The 27,205-nt window shown below is 37.2% G+C and overlaps 1 protein-coding gene across 4 annotated transcripts in view; it reads right to left on the reverse strand.

Moving 5' to 3' along the window:
- ZFR (zinc finger RNA binding protein) overlaps positions 1-27,205 on the reverse strand; it is an 87,365-nt gene that overhangs the window by 58,356 nt on the left and 1,804 nt on the right. For 2 of the 4 annotated variants that reach the window (XM_012459936.3, XM_064375916.1), the window contains exons 3-5: positions 4,316-4,339; positions 2,539-2,821; positions 721-865 (exon numbers count right to left, since the gene is read on the reverse strand). In XM_012459936.3, coding sequence (XP_012315359.1) covers positions 721-865; positions 2,539-2,821; positions 4,316-4,339 — 452 coding nt within the window. The remainder of the gene's footprint in view (positions 1-720; positions 866-2,538; positions 2,822-4,315; positions 4,340-27,205) is intronic. The other 2 variants (XR_010342572.1, XM_012459937.3) reach the window with 1 other exon arrangement.

The raw sequence follows: 27,205 nt of genomic DNA on the forward strand, positions 1-27,205 counted from the left end.
TTTTTTCAAGACGGGGTTTCACCATGTTGGTCAGGCCGGTCTTGAACTCCCGACCTCAGGTGATCCACCCGCCTTGGTCTCCAAAGTGCTTGAATTACAGGTGTGAGCCACCACGCCCAGCCAGGAATTGTCCACTTGTTTTAAAAATTCTCAAATCTCTTAAAAAAAAAAAAATCCTTATTTCAAAGTCTATAAATATGCAGGCTTCTTTGCAAACAAAATGCTTTCTAAATTTGTACCATTCTACATTCTACAGACTGTATTTAACACGATCGGTGGCTGATAACAGAACCAACCATCATTAGAGATCAGAGAAAGATTAATTAAAAATATGGACCCATATTTTTATGGGGAAGAGTTTCCACTGGTTACAAAGGCTGTTTGTTGGCAATATACGTTCTGGGCATTTCTGACAAAGATAAAAATGTGTTCCGAAGTTATCACCACAGCTTCTTTTGCACAGCTTATTTCAGTAGGAATGCAACAGTGGGCCAAAAGTACAGAAATGGAGTACATTTCCAGGAGAGAAGGGCATGATTATGAATTGTGACTCCAAGGCATTTTGGCAGAGGAAGAGTAGGACATGGCTAGAACCTGCCTCCCAAAGTGATGTGATATAATGAGTTTAGATGGACTCAAAAGCTTATCTTCATTAAAAAATACAGTAAGTCATACACTTCAATAGTTTATGAAGAAACTGTGTAGGTTAAGAAAACCCACCTGTTTGATAGTAAGTTTCAGCAACAGAAGGCTGAGGTTGGGCAGCGGCAGCTACAGCAGCAGCAGTTGCTGTTGGTTGTTGGTAGTACTGCTTACTATCATAAGCTACAGCAGGCGCTGTGGATCTTACATATGAATACGAGTCCTAAAGAAAAGGAATGAAAGCAAATCTTGTTATGAGATAAGTGGAAGGAAAAAAAAACTTACAATATAGAAGTATAATAAAGAAAAACAATACGTAGTTTCATGACAGACCTAAATATAAAAGAATCAAATTAAATACAGAGAAGATTCATTCTGTATTTCATTAAAATAATATCAAAAGAATTTCAAGCAGCATGTTGAACTTTTAGAATCAGAACAATCACCAAAACATTTCTAAATAATACTTAAGTAAAAATTAATTTTATTAAAAAATTCACAGTAGTTTTGCCTTAAAGATGGATCCCATAATATCAGAAAAGAACACTTGTGTCACTAAGTTTTGTGATTGCTCCAGCTTTCTTTTCAGTCTTTCTGTTTTTCAAGAAAGATCAAGGTGAGCTGAGTGAATTCTGGCAGTTCATGAAGTAAAGAGGGGTAGAAAGGTATGTAGGTAAAATGGCTGAAGAAGTAGGCAGGGCGCAGAAAACACTGAGTTTCACAGACCCTATTAAAAACAAAATTTATTATATTCTGTCTCTGGGCATAAACAATCACACATCAAAAAGAATTTCATTTAGTAACCAGACTAAAATTAATAACGAATACTAATATTGTTTGTTTATATTTCAATTTCTTACTTCACAAATTCCTATGTTTTAGAAAGAATATAGCAAAACCAGGGAAAGTTCAGGACAAAAGTTTAAAAAACAGGTCCTAACAGCAAACAAACAAAAAAGCAGATTAAAGAAATTGAGACCAAATTTAATTTAAATAAGCAAGTAGTAATGTAGCACTGTTTTCAAACATAATAAAGAGTAGAAGTCCTGTAAGACTGAGTAAGAGGCAACTGGATGAATAAGACTATGATCAATTTTTGTTATAATACGTATTTAAAAAGAACATCTTGACAGGATAAATGTATAGGGGACAGAATTTTCACCTTCGTTGTTTCGAGAAGAAAATATACAATGTTTGTCCTGTTCTCAAAATATTCTCAAAATAGGAGACATACCTGTGTTCCAGATGAATAATGCTCTAGTACAAACAAGGTAAGTCTTTTCTATGTCTTCCATTAAAACAACATCAAACAAACAAACTTGGGGTAAACAATGAAATATTTAACTAGTAATTAATGTAAACGTTTTTAACAGATAGCTATATGTAATAGTCAAATGGACAGGGGAGTGGGAGGAAGGATTAATGATACAAAGTTCATTGCAAGACTTTTTTTTTTTTTCTTGAGACAGAGTCTAGGATGGAGTGCAGTGGCGCAATCTCGGCTCACTGCAGCCTGTGCCTCCTGGATTCAAGCGACTCTCCTGCCTCAGCCTCCTAAGTAGCAGGGACTACAGGTGCGCACCACTGCGGCTGGCTAATTTTTGTATTTTTAGTAGAGACGCTGGTCTTGAACTCCTGACCTCAGGTGATCTGCCCACCTAAGTTGCCCACAGTGCTGGGATTACAGGCGTGAGCCACCGCGCCTGGCCAGCAAGGAATCTTAATGGTTGGTCTATGTTCCCACTACCAAGGAATACTCATTTACTTTTCTCTATCATTACATGTATATTTTGGAAGCCCCAAGTTTGAGAAGCAATGGCTAGGGCATTATATTATACACTGAAGCCAAAGAAACCCACATGTTAAGGCTACCAAAACTAGTAGCAGTTTTCTTACCTGGTAGTTTTGTGTAGTAGCTGGGGGTGGTGGTGGTGGTGCTTCTTGTTGCCTCTGGGTATAACCATAGTCAGTTGCTGTGTGTGCAGTGGGGTAGCCTCCATAAGCAGCAGCTGTTGCAGCAGCTGCAACAGCTACTGGAGCAGGCCTGGCAACTGCAACTGTGGCGGCTGCTGGTGCATAGGCGGCAGTAACTGTGTGAGCAGCTACTGGAGCCTGATGGACAGTGTAGCTAGCAACTGTAGTTGGATGAGAATAGGCTACACCCGAAGCTGGCTGCTGGCTATATTGTGGAGCACAAGAATAAATATAATACAACTTTAATATCCAGGAGTAAATAAACTTGAGTAAAAAGCTATTTATCAACTGAAATAAAAAGCACATTTTCAAGTAATGTATCATGGACCACAAAAGGTCAAGTATTTGAACTCAATAAACTTCCTATTCAGTATCATATGTGTTGCTTTTCTGTAATTTTCATTGTTTAATCTCACTATGTTATATAGTCACACGTTTCAGCTCATAGATTATATCACAAAACAGGAATTACAAACTAGGATAAAAAACAGTATTAGCAAGAAAAGAAAAAACTGACCAAATCAGGAATTTTAGTTAAGTGTTTGTTACATGTGAAGTTCTTTATTAGGTCATACAGTTTTACAAATCTCTACAAAGAAATCATGGTAAGAAAAACACTGTATTCTAACCCAATTACATAAAGAAATTTAAGGTGGAAACTATTGACTAGCTGATTAAAAAATACTTCTGTTACTTTAGGACAGTACTGGGGAAATTTTCTCCCCCAGGGGACATATGGCCATATCTGATGTATTCTGGATGATCAAATTGCAGAGAAGGTGGTGATATGTGGGCTACTGGCATCTAATGGATAGAGGCCAGGGATGCTGTTACACATCCTACAATGCATAGGACAGTTGGGCATAACAAAGAATTATTTAAAGTATGTCAACAGTGCTGAGGGTTGAGAAGTGCTGTTCTAGGGTACAAAACCTACAATGGAATATGTTATTTTAGATACCATTTTCCAGCTTACAGGCAGCATTTCATTATGCAAATTTACTTTTAAAAATATAATAGCATGTTTTGTAAAAGACGATATAAGTCAGATGCTTTGCAATTAAAACTATTTAAACCTCAAAGAGACAAAATATTTTGCAAAACAGCAATCAAATGAATTTCTAGCTAAAGTTCTTAGAGCAATATGTTTAACTTTTAAATTGAAAGCTTATGTCACTAAAACCAAAGGCCTACAGATGTTAGCATATAAAAGTGTATTTCTTGTTCTAGGTTCTTGGAATAATACACTCAATTCTACTTGGTAAAACTACTTTACTAAGGCAGAAACACCTACTAAAAAAATGATAGCCCCAACAGTTATTCAGCTGGCAGGTTTTAGCTGACCACATTTTAGTATGGGCTGACAAGTGAGAAGCTAAGAAAAAGGAAAAAAAAAAATTGAAGCTGCACTAATTAACTAGTCTGATTAACGGGCTATAGTGCAAGGTATTCTGCACTGGTGTGCATGGTGCCATAGAAATATAGTATAGAATTAAATTAAAATTTGGGGCTATTATATTTTAACTCTATTATGGAAAACACTGATAAACTATGATGTTTATATTAGGTTACAAGATTCCAAAGGGAATCAATGTGAAGGTCAGAAATACGGGTGTTAATTTCACATAAAAAGGGGAGGACAACTGGAGAAATTCAGTCTAGAAAAGGTGATAGATGCCTTCTAATAGAAGACACTTACTCCATGCTGCTCCAGAGAACAGAACTAGAACCAATAGTTTGAAGTTACAGGGTGGCAGATTTCAGTCCAATATGAAAAAGAAAACAAAAAACAAAAAACAAAAAATCTTAGAACAGAGTCCAAAGAAACTCGTATAATTTCTATCTGGATGAGGTTTCCATATTTTGATATAAAACTAGCTAACATTTTCTACATATATGTCAATATGACAAGAAAATAAAAGTTTACATCTAAAACAATGAAAAACTGGTTTGGGAATAACATTTTCTAGGAACAACTCCATATCCTTAAGAAAAATGCTAGTAATGTGTCATACTTTTTCAAAATTCCTAAAACTGAGAAAAAAGATAATATTTAAAATACAAATATACACCAGGTATGTGAAACTTGTATTTAACATTTACTAATAGGATAAGATTAAATACATCCAGACTATACTGCCTAAGAGTCATTTTGGTTATATAAACAACCCACTACTCCTTATCCAGTATCTGTCCCCAAAACATGTCCTATTAGACAAAAAGCAGGTGGGAATAGAATGGAATGTTGACTCAACCAGACAGTCAATTTAACTTATACTGCCTCTGATACTCACCCTAAATGTCTATGAGACTCAAGAAGGAATAACCATATGCTCTAGTTAATGCCTACTGCCAGTGTAATTATTACTAGTACTTTTCACTCTCCTACATGTCTCAGTTTGAACAACAAATTATATAGTCACCAGTCCCAGGAACCATATGAAAAAGATGCCAGCACATTTAGCAACTGCTATTTACACATCCCTGGCATTGTCTAACTTTGCTTTGTAGAGCCAGGTCCCTACCCATCATCTGGACTGGAACAATATCTTCTACCAAAAGCATCAAGAAGGCTGAGCACAGTGGCTCACACCTGTAATCCCAGCACTTTGGGAGTCCAAGGCAGGAGGACTGCTTGAGACCAGCCTGGGCAATGTAGAAAGATCCCATCTCTAGAGAAAATTTTTTAAAAAGTAGCCACACATGGTAGTATGTGCCTGTAGTCCCAGTTAGTCAGGAGGCTCAGGTAGGAGGATTGCTTGAGCAGAGGAGGTTAAGGCTGCAGTGAACCATGACTGTGCCACTGCACTCCAGCCTGGATGACAGAGTGAAACCTTGTCTCAAAAAAACACAAGAAACACAAGAAGAAGAAGAAAAGAAACACTTCAAGAGTCAGACATAAATGGCAGAGTACCTTCCCTGACAAAAATCAGGAAAAGAAAGCATGTAAAAAATTATTAAAGAGTATACACACTCTATATTCTTACTCAAGAAATGGCCAGCTCCTTACCTACTTACCAAAAAAAGTGGGCCAGGGACTCACTACAAAACGTAAGACTTCCAAGACTTCCAGGCAATCTTATTGCTTAAAAAAAGAACAGTCAAGCTGGGCATGGAGTAACTGTAATCCCAGCACTCTGGGAGGCTGAGAAGGCTGGATCTTGAGTTTTGAGACCAGACTTGGCAACAGAGTGAGATCCCCACCTCTACAAAAAATACAAAAATTAACCTCGTGTGATGGCATACATCTGGAGTCCCAGCTATTGAGGAGGCTGAGGCAGGAGATCACTCAGCCCAGGAGGCGGAGATTGCAGTGAGCTGAGATCGCACCACTGTAGTCCAGCCTGGGTGACAGTGAGGCCCCTGTCACAAAAAAACTTCTTTTTTTAAATTTTAAAAAAATTAAAAAAAAAATAGACAACACAAATTACCACATATCTGAAGAAAGTCTATTATAAACTGCAAAACAAGTAAGAATGACCATGTGGGAAATGAACATGTGAAGGCAACAGATGAGAATTTTCAAAAACTCTAATTTGTATCTATAAAACAAGAACTTTATACTAGCTAGAAGAGAAGACAAAGTTGAGAAATAGACAAGATAAATATACGAAAAATATAAAAGAAAGGATAAATCTAGGAGGCCCAATGTCCTAGGAGGCCCAATGTCCAGCCAGAAGAAATGATAGAAAATAAAAAAGCAATTCAAAAAAAATTAAAAAATAAAATTTCCCACTCGTGAAGGAAACCACATTTTCAAATCCAAAAAGCTCACAGAGAGCAAAACAGAGTGAAAAAACCAAACCTAGAGACACAGCATTTTACTTTTCAAGACAAAAAGATCCTGTCTCCAGAGAGGGAAAAACTGGGTACACACAACTAAATGAAAATAGATTTCTTACTGATAACAATAGAGCTAGAAGACAATAAGATATTATCTTCAAAATTCAAGGGAAAATGATTACTAATGTAGAATTTTGTACCCAGCCAAACTATGGAGGCAGAATAAAGATTTTTTTAAACATTCAAGGATAGAAGAAGTTTACCTCCTGTAACATCTTTTCTTAGGAAGCTACATGAAGATACATTCTAGCTAAAACAAAAAGTAAACCAAGTAAACACAGGATCCTGCAAACAGATGAAAGCCTAGGTCAGCAGCTGTGGCAGCAGGCCCAGAGAGCAGTGAGTACAGACTGGAATTAGAGGAAGGACAGAAGCCTCTCAGAGAAAGTATCCAGAAAAACAGGGGACTAGACACATAGCCAGTAGACAGGGAGCCTAGACAAATTTTAAGAAATGATAACATGATTAAGAAAAAGAAGGTAATGAATGAATTCAGGAAATGTAAACTGCTCAAGAAAGGCACGATCCCAGTAAAAGACTTCATAGTTGAGCAATCAGTATAGTGTAAAAGAGGAAAAAAACCATTTGAATTTGAGCCTAAGAAGATTTTCTAATAAGTGGTACAGGACTGTAAAATGGAACATATTAGAAATCACAATTATAGAATAGTACTAGGCTCCACAGTAAATACTATTGATATGATGATAACAAAACAGTTTTTGCTTTAAAGTTTTAGAATCAATTTAAATGAGAAGATAAACTATGACTACAGAACATAATGTAAACGTTATCACAAGAGTAGATTAAGTGGGGGAGTAAAGTAAGGAAAGAGAAGTGAAGCGCAAGAGTTTCAAGAATTCTTAAAGTAGAAAGTACTGAGATACTGTCTAGCTTTGATGGAACTAAAAATGGAGTATACTATCTAAATTAACAGAAATAGTCTGAATTTGGGAAGAGAAGAAATGAGAAGAGAGCATATGTAATATAGTCCTCAACTGTGATTGTAGGAAATAAAAATATAAGCATAAAGTTGAAATATTACAAAATAGCCAAAGAGGAATATTATTCAGTGATGTGGAGGTTAGCACCAAAATAAAACAAAACCAGAATGCTTTAAAGGTGTAGGTCTCTAGGAAGTTTTTAATTTGTATATAACAGTGGTTTTCAATGTGATCCAAGGACCCCCGTAAGGGTTCCTGAAACTCTTTCAGGAGGTCCACACAAGGTTGTCCTCTTTTTAATTACACATTGGTGTGAGGTCAGGCTGCCTTGGTATATTTTAATTCAAATAATTTACTGCAACAATCTGAATGCAAAAGCAGATTTTAGAATCAATATTCTTAAATAAGACATTAAAAATATTTGTAAAAATGTAAACAATGTCTCTCATCTCACTGTTTTTCATAAGCATATTTTTGCTTAATGTGTAATAGTTTTATTCTTTTTTTTTTTGAGACAGAGTCTCCCTCTGTTGCCAGACTGGAATGCAGTGGAGTGATCCTGGCTCACTGCAACCTCTGCCTCCCAGATTCAAGTGATTCTTCTTCCTCAGCCTCCCGAGTAGCTGGGACTACAGTGTGCACTACCACGCCCGGCTAATTTTTTTTATTTTTAGTAGACATGGGGATTCACCATGTTGGCCAGGATGGTCTCAATGTCTTGACCTTGTGATCCGCCTGCCTCGGCCTCCCAAAGTGCTAGGATTACAGGTGTGAGCCATTGCGCCTGGCCCTTTTTTTTTTTTTTAGAGACAGAGTCTTGATCTGTTGCTCAGGCTGGAGATTGTGCACTGGCACAATCCCGGCTCACTGCAACCTCTGTCTCCTGGGTTCAAGCAGTTCTCCCCACCTCAGCCACCTGAGTAGATAGGATTACAGGCAGCTGCCACCTTCTGGCTATTTTGTATTTTTAGTAGAGACAGAGTTTCACCATGTTAGCCAGGCTTATCTTGAACTCCTGACCTCAGGTGATCCACCGGCCTTGGCTTCCCAAACTGCTGGGATTACAGACGTAAGCCACCATGCTCAGCCTAATAGTAAATACCGACATAACCCAAATAAACCAAACTCTGGGGTTCTGAATAATTACAAGTGCTACAAGGATCCTGAAACCCAAATGTTTGAGAATCTTCATTTCATGATGCAGACCATTAACTTGGGAGTCTGTAACGGTTATTCACCATTCATTTTCTTGGTCTCTATTATCCCTTTACCCAAAAAGTTTCTATCATGAAACAGGAAAATGACATTGCTTAATTCATTAATAAAAACTACTATTTACAGTAAAGTAAGGTTTATAATTATTAGAAACCCAACAGAAAACTATATATTTTAAACCTAGATATCATGTAATCACTAGTAAGTGGCAGAACAAAAGCCTGACCCTAAGCAGTGTGGTCCCAGTGTATATGTGCTCTCAACCATCACATCTACTCTCTACAACACTTGTGTTTTCTTAAACAGTTTAAAATATAGTGACAAGTTCAACATATAAATCAATATAATACACATTAACAAAATGAAAGATAAAACCCATGTGATCATCTCAATAGCATTTGACAAGATTCAACATCCTTTTACGATTAAAAAAAAAAAAACACCTCAACCAACTAGGAATTGAAGGAAATAATCTCAATATAATAAAAACTATGAAAAGCCCATAGCTAACCTCGCATTCAATGGCACATTGAAAGCTTTTCCCCTAAGATCAGGAAGAAGGCAAAGCTGCATGCTTCTAACTGCTTCTATTCAACATAGTACCGAAGTTTCAGCCAAAGCAATAAGGCAGGAAAAATAAAAGGCATCCAAATTGGGCCAGGTGTGGTAGCTCACACCTGTAATCCTAGCACTTTGGGAGGCCAAGGCAGGTGGATCACTTCAGCCCAGAAGTTCGAGATCAGCCTGGCGAACACAGTGAAACCCTGTCTAGAAAAAAATACAATAAATTAGCTGTACGTGGTGGCATGTGCCTGTAGTCCCAGCTACTCGGGAGGGTAAGGCACAAGAATTGCTTGAAAACCCAGGGGGCAGAGGTTGCCATGAGACGAGATTGTGTCACTGCACTCCAGCCTGGGAGACAAAGCAATACTCTGACTAAAAAAAAAAAAAAAAAAAAGCCATCCGAATTAAAAACAATCAAGCCATCTGTTCAGAGATTATGTAATTTTATACATGAAAACACTAAATATTCCACAAAAAACTGTTAGAATAAATGAAATAAGCAAAGTATAAAATAAAAAAATCAGTTGCATTCCTATATGTTAACAATAAACAGGCAATTAAGAAAACAATTCCACTTATAGTAGCATCAAAAAGAATAAAAAACTCAGGCCAGGCACGGTGGCTGGCTCACACCTGTAATCCTAGCACTTTGGGAGGCTGAGGTGGGAGGATAATATATGAGATCTCTTCTGTACAAAAAATACAAAAAAAAAAAATTAGTAGGGCATGGTGACACATGCTTGTAGTCCCACGTGGCTGAGGTGGGAGGATCACTTGAGCCCAGGAAACATCAGAGCTGCAGTGAGCCATAATTGTGCCAGTCTGGGCAACAAAGTCAGACTTTGTCTCAAAAAAAAAAAAAAAAAAAAAAAAAAAAAACCACTTATAAATGAGGTGAAAGAGTGAAAGATGTGTATACTAAAAACTATAAAACACTGCTGAAAGATTTAAAGACAAAAATAAATGGAAAGACAACCCATATTCATGGAATAGAAGAAATACTATTGTTAAGATATCAAGGCTGGGCACAGTGGCTCACACCTGTAGCCCCAGCACTTTGGGAAACTGAGGTGGGCGGATCATGAGGTCAAGAGATTGAGACCATCCTGGCCAACCTGGTGAAAACTTGTCTCTACTAAAAATTAAATAATCAGCTGGGCATGGTCGTATATGTCTATAGTCCCAGTTACATTGCTAGAACCTGGGAGGCAGAGGTTGCAGTGAGCCGAGACTGCACCACTGCACTCCAACCTGGCGACAGTGAGACTCTGTCTCAACAAAAAAAAAGGATAAAAGATGTCAATACTACCCAAAGTGATCTAAAGATTCAATGCATTTCCCAAAAATATTACAGTGATTTTTTTTTTTTTTGCCAGAAAAGAAATCTATGCTAAAATTCCCTTAGAATCTCGAAAGACTCCTAATAGCCAAAACAACCTTAAAATAGAAGAACAAAGTTGGAAGTCTCACACTTCCTAATTTCAAACTATTAATAATCAAAACAGTGTGGTACTGGCATATAGACATATAGACAATGAAACAGAATAGAGGACCCAGATATATAGCCTTACATATACAGTCAAATAATTTTTTACAAGGATGCCCCGATCATTTGATGGGTTGTCTTCGCAACAAATGGTGTTAGGAAAACTGGATATCCATATGAAAAGGAAAAAAGCTGGAGCCTCACCTTACAAAATATACAAAAGTTATATCAAAATGGATGAAAGATCTAAATATAACAGCTAAAACGATAAAAATGCTTAGCAGAAAACACGGGGAAAAAAGCTTCATGACATTAAATTTGACAATGATTTGTTGGATATGACATCAAAAGCACAGGCAACAAAATTAAAAATAGACAAATGAGACATCAAAATTAAAAACCTCTGTGTGGCCAAGTGCGGTGACTCATGCCTGTAATCCCAGCACTTTGGGAGGCTGAGGCAGGCAGATGACTTGAGGTCAGGAGTTTGAGACCAGCCTGGCCAACATGGTGAAACCCTGTCTCTATCAAAAATAGAAAAATCAGGCAGGTGTGGTGGCATGCGCCTGTAATCCTAGCTACTTGAGAGGCTGAGGCCGGAGAATTGCTTGAATCCAAGAGAAGGAGGTTGCAGTGCACCAAGATTGTGCCACTGCACTCCAGGCTTAGGTGACAGAGTGAGACTACGTCTCAAAAACAAACAAAAACCCCTGTGCATCAAAGGACCCAATGAATAATGTGAAAAGACAATATGTAGAATGGGAGAAAATATCTGCAAATCATATATATGAAATTAATACCCAGAATATATAAAAAAACTCCTACAACTCAACAAAAAGTCAAATAGCCCAATTTAAAAAATTGGCTGAAGACTTAAGTAGAAACTGTACCAAAAATGACATACAAATGGCCAAGAAACATATGAAAAGATTCTCAATATCACTAATTATCAGAGAAATGCAAATCAAAACCACGATGAGCTATCACCTCACATTTATTAGAAAGGCTAGTCTTAAACCAGAAAATAACAACTGTTTGAGACATGTGAGAGAAACTGGAACCCTGATGCACTATTGGTGGTATTGTAAAACAGTTCAATTGCTACAAAAAACAGTATGGAGGTTCCTCAAAAAATGAAAAATACAACTATCATGTGACCCAGCAATCCTACTTCTGGGCATACACAGAGTTGAAAGCAGGATCTTGAATAGATATCTATGCATCCATCTTCAGAGCAGCACCAGTCACAAGACCCAAGAGGCGGATGCAACCCAAATGTTCATCAACAGAGGAATGAATAAACAAAGTGTGGTAAATATATAGCATATATTCAGTCTTAAAAAACAAAATCCTGTCATAAACTACAACATGGATGAATCTTAAGGACATCATGCTAAGTGAAATACGCCAGTCACAAAGTGACAAATACTATATGATTCCACTTATATGAAGTATTAGAGTAGTAAAATTCACAAAAACATAAAGTAGAATAGAGGTTAACAGGGACTAGGGAGAGAGGAAAAGGGAGGATTGTTTAATGGGCACAGTTTCAGTTTTGCAAGATGAAAAAGGTCTGGAGATGTTTCACAATGTGAATACACTTAACATCACTGAAATGTATATACTTAAAAATGATTGAGATGGTAAATTTTATTTTGTTTAACCATGATTTAAAAAAAATGAAGATGACTAATGAGTAAGTACTATCTCACTCCAAGTTAATTACTGCTACTTAAGATACTTTTTTACAGTAGCAAAAACAACTGAACATTCAGCTAAGTAAACATAAAAGTACCCTAAAACTCTCCCAATAAAAAGTATCTTCAAGTGGGGAAAATTTTTAAATGAATGAAACAAGCTAGACCAAAAAAATGTAAAAACTCTGAAGCTAAAAACCACGAGTAGGCCAGGTGCAGTGGCTCATGCCTGTAATCTTAGCACTTTGGGAGGCTGAGGTGAGAGGACTGATTGAGCCCAGAAGTTCAAGACCAGCCTGGGCAATATAGTGAGACCTCATCTCTACAAAAATAAATAAATAAAAAGTAATAATGAAAAAACTAGCCAGGTATGGTGGCACATGCCTGTAATCCTAGTTACTTGGGGGGCTGAGGTGGGAGGATTGCTTGAGCTCGGTCATGGAGGTTACTGTGAGATGTGATTGTGCCAATGCATCCTAGCACGGGTGACAGAGTGAGACCCTGTTTCAGATTCTAGAAAAAAAAGACAAACAAAAACCACCATCAGTAAGCAAGGTTATTCTGATGGCATCTGCTGATCTCTGGAGGTCTAGAATGTCGCAGCTCTATACACTGCTATTGTTTTGCAAGGAGGTAAGGAATTTAAGTACAGAGTGCAAATCATATACTGCTTCATTCAAGACAGTTTTGCCACCAAAGTAAAAGGGAGATGAATTAAACAATGTGTTTAGGCCAGGTACAGTGGATCATGCCAGTAACCTCAACACTTTGGGAGGCCAAAGCAGGAGGGCTGCTTGAGCCCAGTTCAGGACCAGCCTGGGCAACATAAACCCATCTCTACGAAAAATAAAAAAAATTACGGTGGCTCACACCTGTAATCCCAGCACTTTGGTAGGCCGAGGCAGGCAGATCACCTGAAGTCAGGAGGAGTTCAAGACCAGCCTGGCCAACATGGTGAAAACCTGTCTCTACCAGAAACACAAAAATTAGCCAAGTGTGGTGGCACACACCTGTAGTCCCAGCTACTTTGGGGGCTGAGGCAGGAGAATCGCTTGAACCCAGGAGGTGGAAGTTATAGTGAGCCAAGATCATGCTACTGCACTCCAGCCTGCATGACAGAGCAAGACTTCATCTTAAAAAAAAAAAAAAATTTAGCCTAGCATGGAGGTGCATGCCCATAGTCCCAGCTACTCAAGAGGCTGAGACAGTAGGATTGCTTGAGCCTAGGAGGAGTCTGAGGCTTCAGTGAGCTGTGACTGTGCTACTGCACTTCAACCTGAGTGAAGAGGGAGACTCAAAACAAACAATAATAGTATGTTTAGTAGTTGGTTGACTTACATTTTCTGACAAATACTTTTTATGAGGAATTAACGAGAAGTCACAGAGCAGCACCAATCTGCCTACCACACTTTGAGTAGTATAAAAGCAGAGTGTCCCACCAGATGTTGGTGTTAGTTCTCAGGGAGAATGTACAGTGCATGAGGGGCCTGAGGCCCCCAATTCTGTTGCCTGCAGCTGCAATATCCCTTATCCAAGGCTCCAGTCTCTCAACTTACCCAGCAAGCTACTGTACAAATATCACTTTCCATGGACATGAAAGAATTGGGAAGCAACAGCTTAGAACTTTGGGGCTCCTAAACGAACCACCACAGTAGGTGAATTAGAAAAAAGCCTTCTTCCATCTTTAAGGGAGAACTGTAAGAAACTTTTTCCTATCTCAGTCTTGGTTCTGGGTAAAGAGAAAAGACTTTCCTGACAGTTCTTAGGTACAAGACAATCTTCCCCTAGGTTTGGGCTCTAGAATTCACATGATCTGACCAGGCAAATTCCTAACCAAGGAGTTAGTTTAATTCAGATTGACTATCCATTATCTGAAATACATGGGACCAGCTATTTCCAATTTTGGAATATTTGCATTACACTTACTGGCTGAGTGAGCCTAACTAGAAAATACTCAACCTGTGTAACTCTCGGCTGACAGTGCTTCCGGGTGGCACAAAATATTCTTCTGTAAATGTTGCAAATAATATTCTAACAAATAGGAAATCTCAATCAAAAAAATCCTAAGAGGCCGGGTACAGTAGCTCATGCTTGTAATCCTGGCACTTTGGGAGGTCAAAGCAGGAGAATCACTTGAGGCCAGGAGTTTGAGACCAGGCTCTGTAACACATGGAGGCCCCGACTTTAAAAAAAAATAGCTTTTTAAACATTAGCCAGGTATGGTGGGGTCCTGAAGGCTGAGGTGGGAGGACTGCTTGAACCTAGGAGGTTGAGGCTGCTGTGAGCCACGACTGCACTTGGGTGACACAGCCTGGGGTGATGTTGCCTGGGACATAGCCTGGGTGACAGAGTGAGACCCTATTTCCACAACAACAACAACAAAATCACAACAAAACCCAAGGGAAATACACTACCATGAGCAAAAGTGTAACCATGAGCAAAAGTGTACAGAATTTTAAAAAGTTTTTTAAGACCACAGCATTAGAATTATTGGATACAAATATAGGCGCATCTGAAGTAAAAGAGACGGTCAAAACTCAGAGAAAGGAACAAGATGGGTCAAAAACAACCAAATGAACTTTTAAAATTAAATGAACTGACAAATTATAGTCAAGAACTCAGAAAAGTTACTGCATAAATAGTCAGACATGGCTATCAATAAACTGGTAAATCAGAAAATTATCTGTAAAAATTACCCAGAATGCACATGAAAAATATTAAGGAGGTTAAAAGACTTGGAAGACAGAATTTTAAAAAATGGTACCTTACATCTAATTGGAATTACAAATGGAGAGAAAGATTAGGAAAGAAGATAGAAAAAGAATATCAGAGATTCTCTAGAATGAAAGATAACGACGTTCACATTCAGGAGCCCCAAGAAACCCCAAAGTAGGATTAAGTAACCGGGAGTCACACTAAGATACATCTAAGTAAAACTGTAATCACAAAAGAGATAAAGAAAAACTCTTCTAAGAAGACGGAGGGAAAAAACTGCCTACAGAAATTAAGTGATGACTACTTAAGGAGGGAGAATTAAAGATATTTTAAGATTAAAAAAAAAAAACAAAAAACCTCAGACTAGTGGTGGTGCCTCATGCTTGTAATCCCAGCACTTTGGGAGGCTATTGCAGGCAGATCACTTGAGTACAGGAGTTTAAGACCAGCCTGGGCATCGTGGTGAAACTGTCTGCACTAAAAAATACAAAAATTATATGGAGGTGTGCCTGTCATCCTAGCTACTCAGGGGGCTGAGGTGGGAGGACTGCTTGAGCCCAGGAGGCTGAAGCTTCAGTGAGCTAAGATCGCACCATCGCACTCCAGCCTGGCCAACACAGTAAGACCTTGTTTCAAAAAAAGAAAAAAAAAAAGAGAAAAACCTGTTATTTTTAGACCCATGCTAACGGAAATTCTCAGACTTAGAAAGAATAAAAATGATCTCAGAATGAATGAATGTTGAGCAAAAACAGTGGTAAATATGAAGGTAAACTTAAATAATCAATGATTATATGAAACAAATAATCGTGTCCAACAGTAATTGGTCACAGGGTTAAAAAAAAATCTGAGATATATAACAAGAGCACAAAATCAGGAGGACTGATCAAGTTTAAAGCATTTTAAGCCTTTCTGTTGGTGAGGGGGATAAAACTAATGACCAGCTTTAGATTAAGTGAAATACTCATGCTACTATCAGGTATAAACAGAATATTGTATTTCTGCAGTTATAAAGAAGTGAGAAAAATCTAAAGAAAACATAGACAGCTTCTGTTATTCACATTAGATGTGCTTTTCATAACTTAGAAAACATACTGTTGTGTGCATGTTTCAATTTTGGGCAAAATAGCAATGTAACTGGTAGATACAACATTTCTTTCTCTTTCATGGCACACAAAACACAATCTTCCCATTAGTCCAAGTTTAATGCTCAATATTATTGGACTTTTCTAGGTCAAACTGTGTCATTTTATTTATCTATAAAATTACTGACATTTAATGTCTTTAAATCAGGTATAACACTGGAAAAAAAAAAAAGACAAACTTCCTTACAGAATCACCCCAAAGACAAAGCAACTTTAATTATTCCTTCCTTTGATTTTTTTTTTTAATGAAACAGGGTTTTATTGTTACCCATCAAGTGCAGTGGCAAGATCATGGCTCAATGCAGACTGGACTTCCCAGACTCAGGTGATCTTCCCACCTCACCTTCCCAAGTAGTAGCTGGGACTACATGTGTATGCCACCATATGTGGATTTTTTTTTTTTTTTTTTTTTTTTTTCTGACAGAGTCTCGCTTTGTCACCAAGGCTGGAGTGCAGTGGTATAAACATGGCTCAACCTCCCAGGTTCAAGTGATCCACCCACCTCAGTCTCTTAAGCAGCTGAGGCCACAGGCCCCTGTCACCCTGCCCGGCTCATTTTTTGTAGAGATGGGAGTCTCGCTATGTTGAGCTGGGGATGTTGAGGGTACAGTGAGCTGTGATTGCACCACTGCAAGTTTGTACATCAAAGTGGAGCAGTTAGTTGTGTTTAGAGAACACGGTCCATTTATCTTTCAGGGCAATATGGAATAAAAATTTGGGTTTACTATAACGTAGGAGATAGCTCACTAAATGTGAGGTGATGGCTCACTGTGGTTTTGATTTGCATTTCTCTGATAATTAGTGATGTTGAGCATCTTTTCATATGCTTTTTGGCCATTTGTATGTCATTTTTGGTCAAGTTTCTATTTAAGTTTTTTTTGTCAATTTTTATATTGGGTTATTTGACTTTTTGTTGAGTTTTAAGAGTTCTTTATATATGGTCTCAAACTTTTGAGCTCAAGTAGTCCTCTCCCCTCAGCCTCACAAAGTGCTGGGATTACAGGTGTGAGCCACAGCACCCAGCTATTCCTTATTTTTGATGTTGTAATGTCATGCTTCCATTATCTTTACAATGTTATTACAACAATAATTTTATTACCATAGAATTTTAGAAGAAATTTAAATTCAGGTTCCATTTCTTCTTTTTATTTTTTGTGAGACAGAGTCTCACTCTGTCACCCAGGAAAGAGTGAAGTGGTGCAATCACAGTTCACTGCACCCTCAACATCCCCAGCTCAAGTGATCCTCTTACCTCAGTCTTCTAAGTAGCTGGGACCACAGGCATACTCCACCATGCCTGGCTAATTTTTTTTTTTTTTTTTTTTTTTGTAGAGATGAGGTCTCGCTATGCTACCCAGGCTAGTCTCGAATTCCTGAGCTTCAAGTGATCCTCCTGCCTCAGCCTCCCAAAGTGCTAAGATTATAGGCATGAACCACCGTGTCCTGCCGTTTGATTTCTTTTTAAAAACTAGAACAAGATAGCTTATCCTACAATTTCTACCAACTCATTAGAATGGCAGCCTACAGGGGATAGAGGTGGTTAAATGTTGTATGAAAACTGCTAATTTTCTTGTAATGTTTAACTCACCAGGAAAGACAGCTATCACCATTTCCCATCTGCATCCATTGAATCTTTTAAAATTTTTAAATTATTATACTATTTAACACATAATTTCCATTAAAATAAGGGATAAGGAAAAAGAATTATTAGAAACTTTTATAAATAAGAATTACAGTAAAAAAAAAATATATAGAAAACCCAAAATATTATTCCATATTCCCGATTTCAAAGGTATATGAACCAAGTTCTCTAAACACAGCTAACCGCTCAACACTGATGCAAAAACTTGGAACATGTCCGTCTCACAAATGCTGACTCCAGATATGAAATACATCTCCAACGGGTTCTATGTACTTAATCATTACTTCTGGTTCTTTTTCTTGCACTTGCAGGGTCAAAATGCAATCCATAAAAAATTTTTCTGAAATGTCTGATGGCTCATATTTTGTTAAAGAGATGGCCATCTTCTTTATTCCATAATTGCAAAATATTTTCAATTTTAGATTTGGAATATCTAATTCAATAACTTATTTCTATACCAACTAGTTTTTTCCAATCACCTCTGTATAAAACATCTGTTTTCAGCATTTGTCCACTACTGAACCATATCAAATATATTCTGGTGCACAAACATCACAAAAGATTAAAGAATTCACCAGGCACGGTGGCTCAGGCCTGTAATCCCAGCACTTCGGGAGGCCAAGGCAGGTGGATTGCCTGAATTCAGGAGTTTGAGACCAGCTTGGGCAACATGGCAAAAACCGCATCTCTACAAATATAAGCTGGGCATGGTGGCACATGCCTGTAGTCCCACCTACTCAGGGGGCTGAGGAGGATCACTTGAGCCTGGAAGGTGGAGGTTTGCAGTGAGCCAAGATTGTGCCACTGCACTCCAGCGTGGACTGGAATTTGAGACCCTTGTCTGAAAACAACAACAAAAGATGGAAGAATTCCACCAAGTATCTGCTTAGCAAAATATGATGTTCTGGTTCTTGTCACAGAATATTACATAACGAAGTCCTTTCTAGTGAATGACTAACTGAATGAGAATGCCATTACTTCCTTTTTAATCCTTAGAAATATATTGTTTACATACTGATTACTGAGTTTGAAAAATTGATGTAGGAGGACATTATCAACTAAGACTTGTGGCCTGAGATTTTTGCTTACAAAATTTCAACATTATCATTAGTCTAGAGGGGTGCTTTTTGCATTCACCTTCTGATATATCTGATAATTGGGAAACATTTTCTTGTGTCAACTTTCTTCTCCTTTGCTGGTATGGGCAGAGAAAGAACAATTTTGAATTCTCAACTGTGTTGAAGGAAAACTAAAAGCCAACTATGAAGTTAGTGTCTCTTTCTTTTCTAGCTTCTTGAATGAAGATGCAATACTTGGGTAATGCAATATCAACCAGTTATTTCCCTACTGTACCACCCTTCTAGGTGATTCCAACATTCTTCCATTTTCCAATTTTATTAGTCCTTAACATAGCTGGGAATATGTGATAAGAGGAAATAATTCCTAGAATGATAAAACAGCAAAATGTTTAAGATCCCATGATGTAAATCTTGCAAAATAGGATGAATTTTATTCCATTTTGAAAAATAAGGGAAATGTTTTGTTTGTTCTTTGGAAGGCCTCTAAGAAAGAATAAAATTCATGGTATGTCAATCCTTATAACCAGAACTGCTCAAAAAAACTCACTAACTATTGGGTACAATAAACCCTGATGGATACCATAAGTTAATTAAAACAAAGTACTCTATAACTTTCTTTTTTAAAGACAGGGTTTCACTCTGTCACCCAGGCTGAAGTGTAGTCGCTGAATCAAGGCTCACCGCAGCCTTGACCTCCCCAGGCTCTGGTGATCCTCCCACCTCAGCCTCTCAAGTAGCCGGGACCACAGGCATATACTATGATTACAGGCTAATTTTTGCAGAGGTGGGTGGATTGCTTGCAGTCTAGCTGGTCTTGAATTCCTGGGCTCAAGCAATCCACCTATGTCAGCCTTCCAAAATGCTGGGATTACAGGCATGAACCACCATGCCCAACCTCTGTAACTTTCTATATTCAAGAAAAACAAATCCTTCATCATTTCTCAAATGTATTAACATTTCTTCAAGGAAAGGTATGAATATTCACACTGAGTGAGATGGGGAAAAAAGCTAACCTTCTGTCAATTCAGTTTTTACTGTCAAGCTTTTACAAGCTTACTCCAAATATTTTTGGAAGTGTGTGAATTTCATAAATGTGGGTGAAGCATTACAGACTTCTAAATATAAAGCTAGGATAACCAGATATTCTGATAGTAACTTAGAAGAGTGTTATCATTAAATTTACATTTCACAGAGACCATTGCGCTTACAGTATAAAACGGTTTGCTAAGGGGCAGGATTGAGGAAGAGAAGCTATAAAGCCATTTTCATAAATCACAGCACTCTTTGCTCTCATCTACATGGTTATTGTTTAAACAGCATTTTTGTTTTTCACATTGAAAAAAGCATATGTCTTCAAATCTATTGTCAAAGACATGCCTTGCCCATTTAGTGCTGACTACCATACTAGTAGTATATTTTACACTATAGCTTTTCCCAGAAATAAAATATGAATTCAAAAAATTTATTTTCATTTGATTTCACAGTGCTTCCCAATACTTTAAGCCCATGTGACCTCTAGAACTCTTAAGTATCTATATGACCACTAGACTACAAATTTAAGCAAAATTTTATACTAATCTTTCTGTAGCTCCAAGTGATCAAATTCTAGTTTTCCTATATAGGCTAGTCATTAAAATTATACCAATAATTTGATAACTGTACTAAATCCCTAATCTAGCATCTTTAAAGCTGACAACCTTGCTATCATCTTTTGGTTTTCATGACCCCTGGCTCTCTGTTCACCCAGTATTTCTTTTATTCCCTGGCCCTACCTTAAAAGTTGGTAACCACGGTTGTATTCTTTATTTTTCTTTAAATAATTCAAAACATGTCTACTGAATGCTTGATATATGCCAGGGACTGTACTTTCTCTGGTTTCACCCATATTCACCAGCCACCTACTGAATAATGGCTAACATTGATAGGGATATAATATATGCCAGATACTGTTCTGAACATTTCACAAATAATGTTTTCTTTTCTTCTTTCTTTTATTAATAATAGAGACAGAGTCTCACTGTGCTGTTCATGCTGGTCTCAAACTCCTGGAATTAAGCAATCCTCCCACCTAGGCCTACCAAAGTGCTAGGGTTACAGGTTTGAGTCACTGCCAGGTCCACTTTACAAATAATACTGAATCCTCAAAACAATACAACAGAGAATGTAAAAACCTCTTGGGATGCCGATAATGTTGTTTTGTTTTTAATCTGAGTGCAAGTTACACAGGTATACTCAGTTTATTACATTTCATTAAACTATCCTCTTATATGTGCAGTTTTCCTGTAGGGCAAAGAAAATATTATCTTAAATTTATAGATTAAAAAATTAACAATAACTGTTTGCCCAAGATCACATGGCAGGTAATAGGAGGAACCAGATTCAGCTCAGGTAGTCTGACTTCAGAGCCAACCCAGTCTCTGTAACAATCATGAAATCCAGATATTCCTGTCTTGGCTCAATACTTTTCCTTTGTCTAAAATGACCTTCCCTCAATTTTCAGAATGAAAGAACACAAAGTCTACCTCAAACTCCATAGTCAAAATCCTCCTATTTCCCATTTTAGTATTTCATTAAAACTTTATTATAATGGCATACTGATTTGTAGGTGCATCTGGCTCTACCCTCATGCCCCAGAAATGTACACCTCCTGAGAGCAGGGACTCTGCATACTGTAGATGCTCATAAAATATTAAATGAATTACTCCCTACAAATGCATTTTAATATAAAGTATATACAAGACTAATACTGAAAACAAAAAAGCCCAGTGTTTAGTTCGTTCACTTTATCTCTGTAAGTATGAATTAAAACCTGTACTGCACATGGCTTTTATGAAATACTAAGAAATAATACACTCAGAATAATTACTCTAATCCTGTATTCTGACAGAATGGTGTCAACGACAATTAATGGACAAGCACAGGTATACTCCTCCACACCTTTAGTAAGTAGACTAAAGATGCATCCAAATAATTCTAAAATACTTCATCAATTACAACATTTATAAGCCTGAATGGTCTTCTCATTAACCTGATGATATGTATCTGAGTAATAATGTACCTGATTTTTTTTAACAAATACATCTATTTAAACAGATATATATTAGATATATATTTGAATCCAACTGCCTATATAAGCATGTCTGTCTCTGGGATCTCTATTATTTTTTTTAAGACAGAATTTTGCTCCATTGCCCACGCTGGAGTTTTTAACGGCACAATCTCGGCTCACTGCAACCTCTGCCTCCCAGGTTCAAGCAATTCCCTGCCTCAGCCTCCCAAGTAGCTGGGATTACAGACGCCTACCACCACACTCGGCTAATTTTTTTTTGTATTTTTAGTAGAGACAGGGTTTCCCCATCTTGGCCAGGCTGGTCTTGAACTCCTGACCTCATGATTCACCTGCCTCGGCCTCTCAAAGTGCTGGGATTACAGGCGTGAGCCACTGCACCCAGCCGGAATCGCTATTTTAATTCAATTATCCATCCCTGTACCAATTGCCTATCCCTGTACCAATACCACATTTTTCTATGAGTAATGTTTTAGTATTTGGTATTACAAGTCCTTATCATTTCTGCAAGACTTTCATGACAATTTTTAACTGAACACACTTTTTTACTATATACATTAAAACCCTTTTATCAAGTTATCCCCAAAATCCTATAAGGTTTTTCTTGAAGCAACACTAAATATGTAGATTAATTGATAATTTGATGGCACTGGTTTTTCACTCATGAACACAGTCCATCTTTGTCATCTTTTACGACTTTTTTTATCCTACTATATTTTCTTCTCAAAGTGTTTTTTGGGTATCTCATTTGTTTTAGCCTGCTTAATCAACAGGTTTGGTGGCTATACATAAACAGGACTTATAATCTAATTCAATATTGATGAAATAAGAATGCTACTGATTTTGCCTGATCTTCTGAGATAGAGTTTCACTCTTGTTGCCCAAGCTGGAGTGCAATGGCGTGACCTTTGCTTACCACAACCTTCGCCTCCTGGGTTCAAATGATTTTCCTGCCTCAGCCTCCCAAGTAGCTGGGATTACAGGCATATGCCACCACTCCTGGCTAATTTTGTATTTTTAGTAGACACAGGGTTTCTCCATGTTGGTCAGGCTGGTCTTGAACTCTCAACCTCAGGTGATCCATCCACCTTGGCCTCCTAAAGTGCTGGGATTACAGGTGTGAGTCACCATGTAATCTAGCCCTTGTTGATGTTAGACCCCCCCAACATTTGCTGTGCTCTTATTAGTTCTCACATTTTTGCCTGACAAGCACAATAATCATGTTACCTGTAAATGAAAACTTTCCTTTTTTCTCTATTAGTAATGAACACTCCAAATGTTTTACTTTTAAAACATTTTACCATTAACTCTGTATACAAATATATGATAGATATTAACCAAGGAAGCCTTCTAAAACCCTTATAATATTACTACTTAGATCTCTACAGGAAACGGCATTGGTAGGAATCCCTACTGATAATCAGGCACTAGGCTAGAAAATTTTATATTTAAACTTCACCTCAAGGCAAGTTAGGTGAGGAAACCAAGTCTTAGAAAGGTTGAAACTTGTCCAAGCGCATGAAGGGATGGAGTTGGGATTCAAACCCCATTTATCTAGTTCCAAAGTTATGCCCTTTGGTTCATACTGTACTATAAGGCAGTTTACAAAAGCATACTCAAGTATATACCTATTCTATACAGGGATATTCTGGCTCACCCTAAGACTAATAGCCATTATATCATCAGTGTAACAGCAACAATCCTTTTGGAAAGAAAATTTTCATATTTCAAGCTTATCCATGCAGAATGCATCCTAAGGTCTCTGATTCAACAATGGAAGGGTTGTTATTGGCCGCTGCAGTATTTTTTTTTTTTTGTAAAGCCAGTAAATTTCCATCACCAAGGTTGGCTTTAAAAACCTGTTTACCTGGTTTTTTTTACCTTCTCAGTGTTTAATCCTTTTCTACCTTACTAGTGTTACTTTTATTCTTTCCTGAATTTAAGACACAATATTCTTAGCACTACATTCAAATAAAAAGCAAAAAAAAAAAGAGAAAGGAAAAAAGGAAAATTGATTAGCTTAGCAGCCTATCTAAGCTACTGTTAGTCTACCCAGGTTATCCCATCCTTTAGGAACAGAAGACCCTAAGACATCTCAAAATCATCTCATCATAGATGAGACGATTTCTTCTGACTGGCAGATGCTTAGGGTCCAGCAACAGTCAAAATCCACTTACTGGTATATCCAAGGTTTTTCTAAAGTATAAGTAAAGAGAAAGTGGCCATTTACAACTCTCAACAAGGCTGGGCAGAGTGGCTCATGCCTGTAACCCCAGCACCTTGGAAGTCCATCACAGGAGGATCACTTGAGCTCTGGGGTTTGAGGCTGCAGTGAGCTATGATCACCAATACTAAGCAGCCTGGGGACAGAGCAAGACCATGTGTTAAAACAAAACAAAACAAACAAACAAACAAAAACCCAACCCGCAAAGAAATGGTTATGTCCTATTAATTGTGGGATATAATGGGCTTATTTTATAATGTTTATTACATATGCTTTATAAATGTATATGCCACAAATTCTCCTCAAAAACTGAAGAACTCCTATCAGAACTTCTCTATCACTGTCGATGAAGTCGAAAAAAAAATGATTTTTGATCCTATGAAACTATTAGAAAGTTTTTTCTCTGAAAATTATTTTTCCTCATATTCTTTGCTACCCTAAAGTCCTTGGAACTGTCATAATAGTTCTTCCCCCAAGCTTTATTTAAAAATAAAACTAGATTTGTGTAAGTGCATTTTCTCAAACAAAAAAGGTACTCTAACAGGTTATCTACCCAACCAAGTTCCCTTTTGGCCATGAAGCCATTCCTGTATTTTCACCATGTCTGAAATCTGCTTTCTACTGGGCACCCTCAAATTAACATGCTGTCAGAAATGTACATATGTAAACACATACAAATGAATACTTAACTGGCGTATTTCTTTGACTTAAAATATGAAACAGGAGAAAAAATTCCATAGTTTATGGGATTTATAACACAAAGATTGAGAAACACTTACCATAAAATTGTCTAATATGCATTAATACAAATGAAAAACATAGTTAATCTATATACTTGACAAATTCACTATTACAGTTCTTTATAACACCTCTTAAAGAATCTGATCTTTAATGTGCCATTATGAATCTCAAATATTATCAAGCTAAAAAGTCTAAATCTAAAATGCATTTAATCAAATACCTTACAGAGCTGTAACCAAGAAAACTAAGAGGTGGAATTACATTTTTCTTATTTTATTTTGAGATGGAGTCTGGCTCTGTTACCCAGGCAGAGTGCAATGGTGCTATATCAGCTCACTGCAACCTCTGTCTCCCGGGGTTCAAGTGATTCTCCTGCCTCAGCCTCCCGAATAGCTGGGATTAAAGGTGTCTGCCACCATGCCCAGCTAATTTTTGTGTTTTTAGTAGTAGATATGGGGGGTGTTGGGGGGGGGTGTGTCACCGTGTTGACCAGGCTGGTCTCAAATTCCTGACCTCAGGTGATCTACCCGCCTCAGCCTCCCAAAGTGCTGGGATTACAGGCATGAGCCACCGCGCCTGACCTCTGGAATTACATTTAGGTGTAGAATATTTACTTTTGGTTATCTGTATTCAATGATGGGTAAAGCAATTCAGTAACATCATTCACACATAAATACAGTCATCCCTCAATATAAGCAAGGGACTGGTTCCAAGACCGCTACATATACAAATATTCACAAAATTCCACAGTAGGCCCTGTGAAACCTGCAAATACAAAAAGTTGGTCCTCCATGAATACTCTATTTTCTATCCAAATTTGATTGAAAAAAAAAAAAAAACCCAAAAAACAAAAATCTTCATGTTTTCATATGAAGGAGTGAACTGTACTTAAGATTTTCCTGAGTTTGAGATCTTTCAAATGTGAAAAAATATTAGCAAAGTAGACCTTGGTTTTCCATCTCTAAAGTTCCATTATAATTATTTCCAGTCAGGAAGAAAAATTAGCATAATCACCACACTTTTTGCATGTGCTTTTGTTATGAAGGTTATTTATTCATCTTCCTTGCCAAAATTCCCAGTATTATCGGGCCTGATTTCCTGTCATTAAATGCAAACAATTTTCATGTACTATGTTTATATATAAGGACTTATATACAAGAGTGCCTTAGTTTTAGCAATATATGTGTAATGGCAAAAGACTAGTCTTTTCTCATCGGATGTACACTTAATTTAGTAACCTGCTGTTACAGTTTAAACTTTGAGTTTCAAGGTAAAAAAAATTATTAGAAACAGAAATTCTGTCACAGTTCCCTATATTGTGATAAAACAATACTCATAAATATTTTATCAAATAATTATTAAGTAACTTTAAATCAGTATTTCCTTCCTTCATTTCTATCTGTAGGTCTACATTTAGGGAAAAAATATTTCAGAAGTGCCACAAAGAACTCACCAATTTTCAGTAAATAAAATTAACAATCCAACAAATCTATCACTCAACCCATATTAGGAAAACAGAAAAAAACCTCAGTAAAACAAGTAAAATTTTAATGGTTAAATACAGTCTTCTAGACGGAACACTAGTATTTGCCAGCAGCAGATTTATGGCACAGATGCTGATTAGCTATCTCTTGTTTCTCAGAAAAAGACGTTTTTCCTTCCTCTACTCAAAAATTATTAGCCCTACTAAATCTCAGAATTCACTACTATATAATTCATCCCTGTAACCAAAAACCACTTGTACCCTAAAAAGCTGTTGAATTTTTTTTAAAGCCTTAAAAGATTTTATCAAAGTAGCTGAAACTTTTTAATTATCAAAAATTATAAGCAAAGGATTTACTAATACTTGAAATGCCCCAAAACTTTGCTGTAGTAATTTGTCATCTCAGTGCTTTTTCTAAAATGAAGGCCTTAAGAAAAAACACTTGTAAAATGCCACATGGCAGTCAACAATTAGTATAATCTAGTTTCGCCAATATAATGCACATTTATACATTTTGACATCTCTTCATGGAGTCTTAAGAAGTGTCTTATTTTAACTGGCAGTATTTTTTTTAGTACTACAATGGTACTTTTTTCAATAAATGGCATCTTAGGGATGCCATGGAATACAGCCAACTTGGTTTCTCAGAACCACAAGTTTCAGCCCAAAAAGACAGTTTGCCCAGCATCTCATTTTACAGATGATGAAAATGAAAACCCAAACATAAGAAGCTCCCAACATCATAAGATC

This window comes from Aotus nancymaae, unplaced genomic scaffold (genome assembly GCF_030222135.1).
Source record: "Aotus nancymaae isolate 86718 unplaced genomic scaffold, 86718_ANA_hifiasm-v0.15.2.pri h1tg000014l, whole genome shotgun sequence".
NCBI classification, from domain to species: Eukaryota; Metazoa; Chordata; class Mammalia; order Primates; family Aotidae; genus Aotus; species Aotus nancymaae.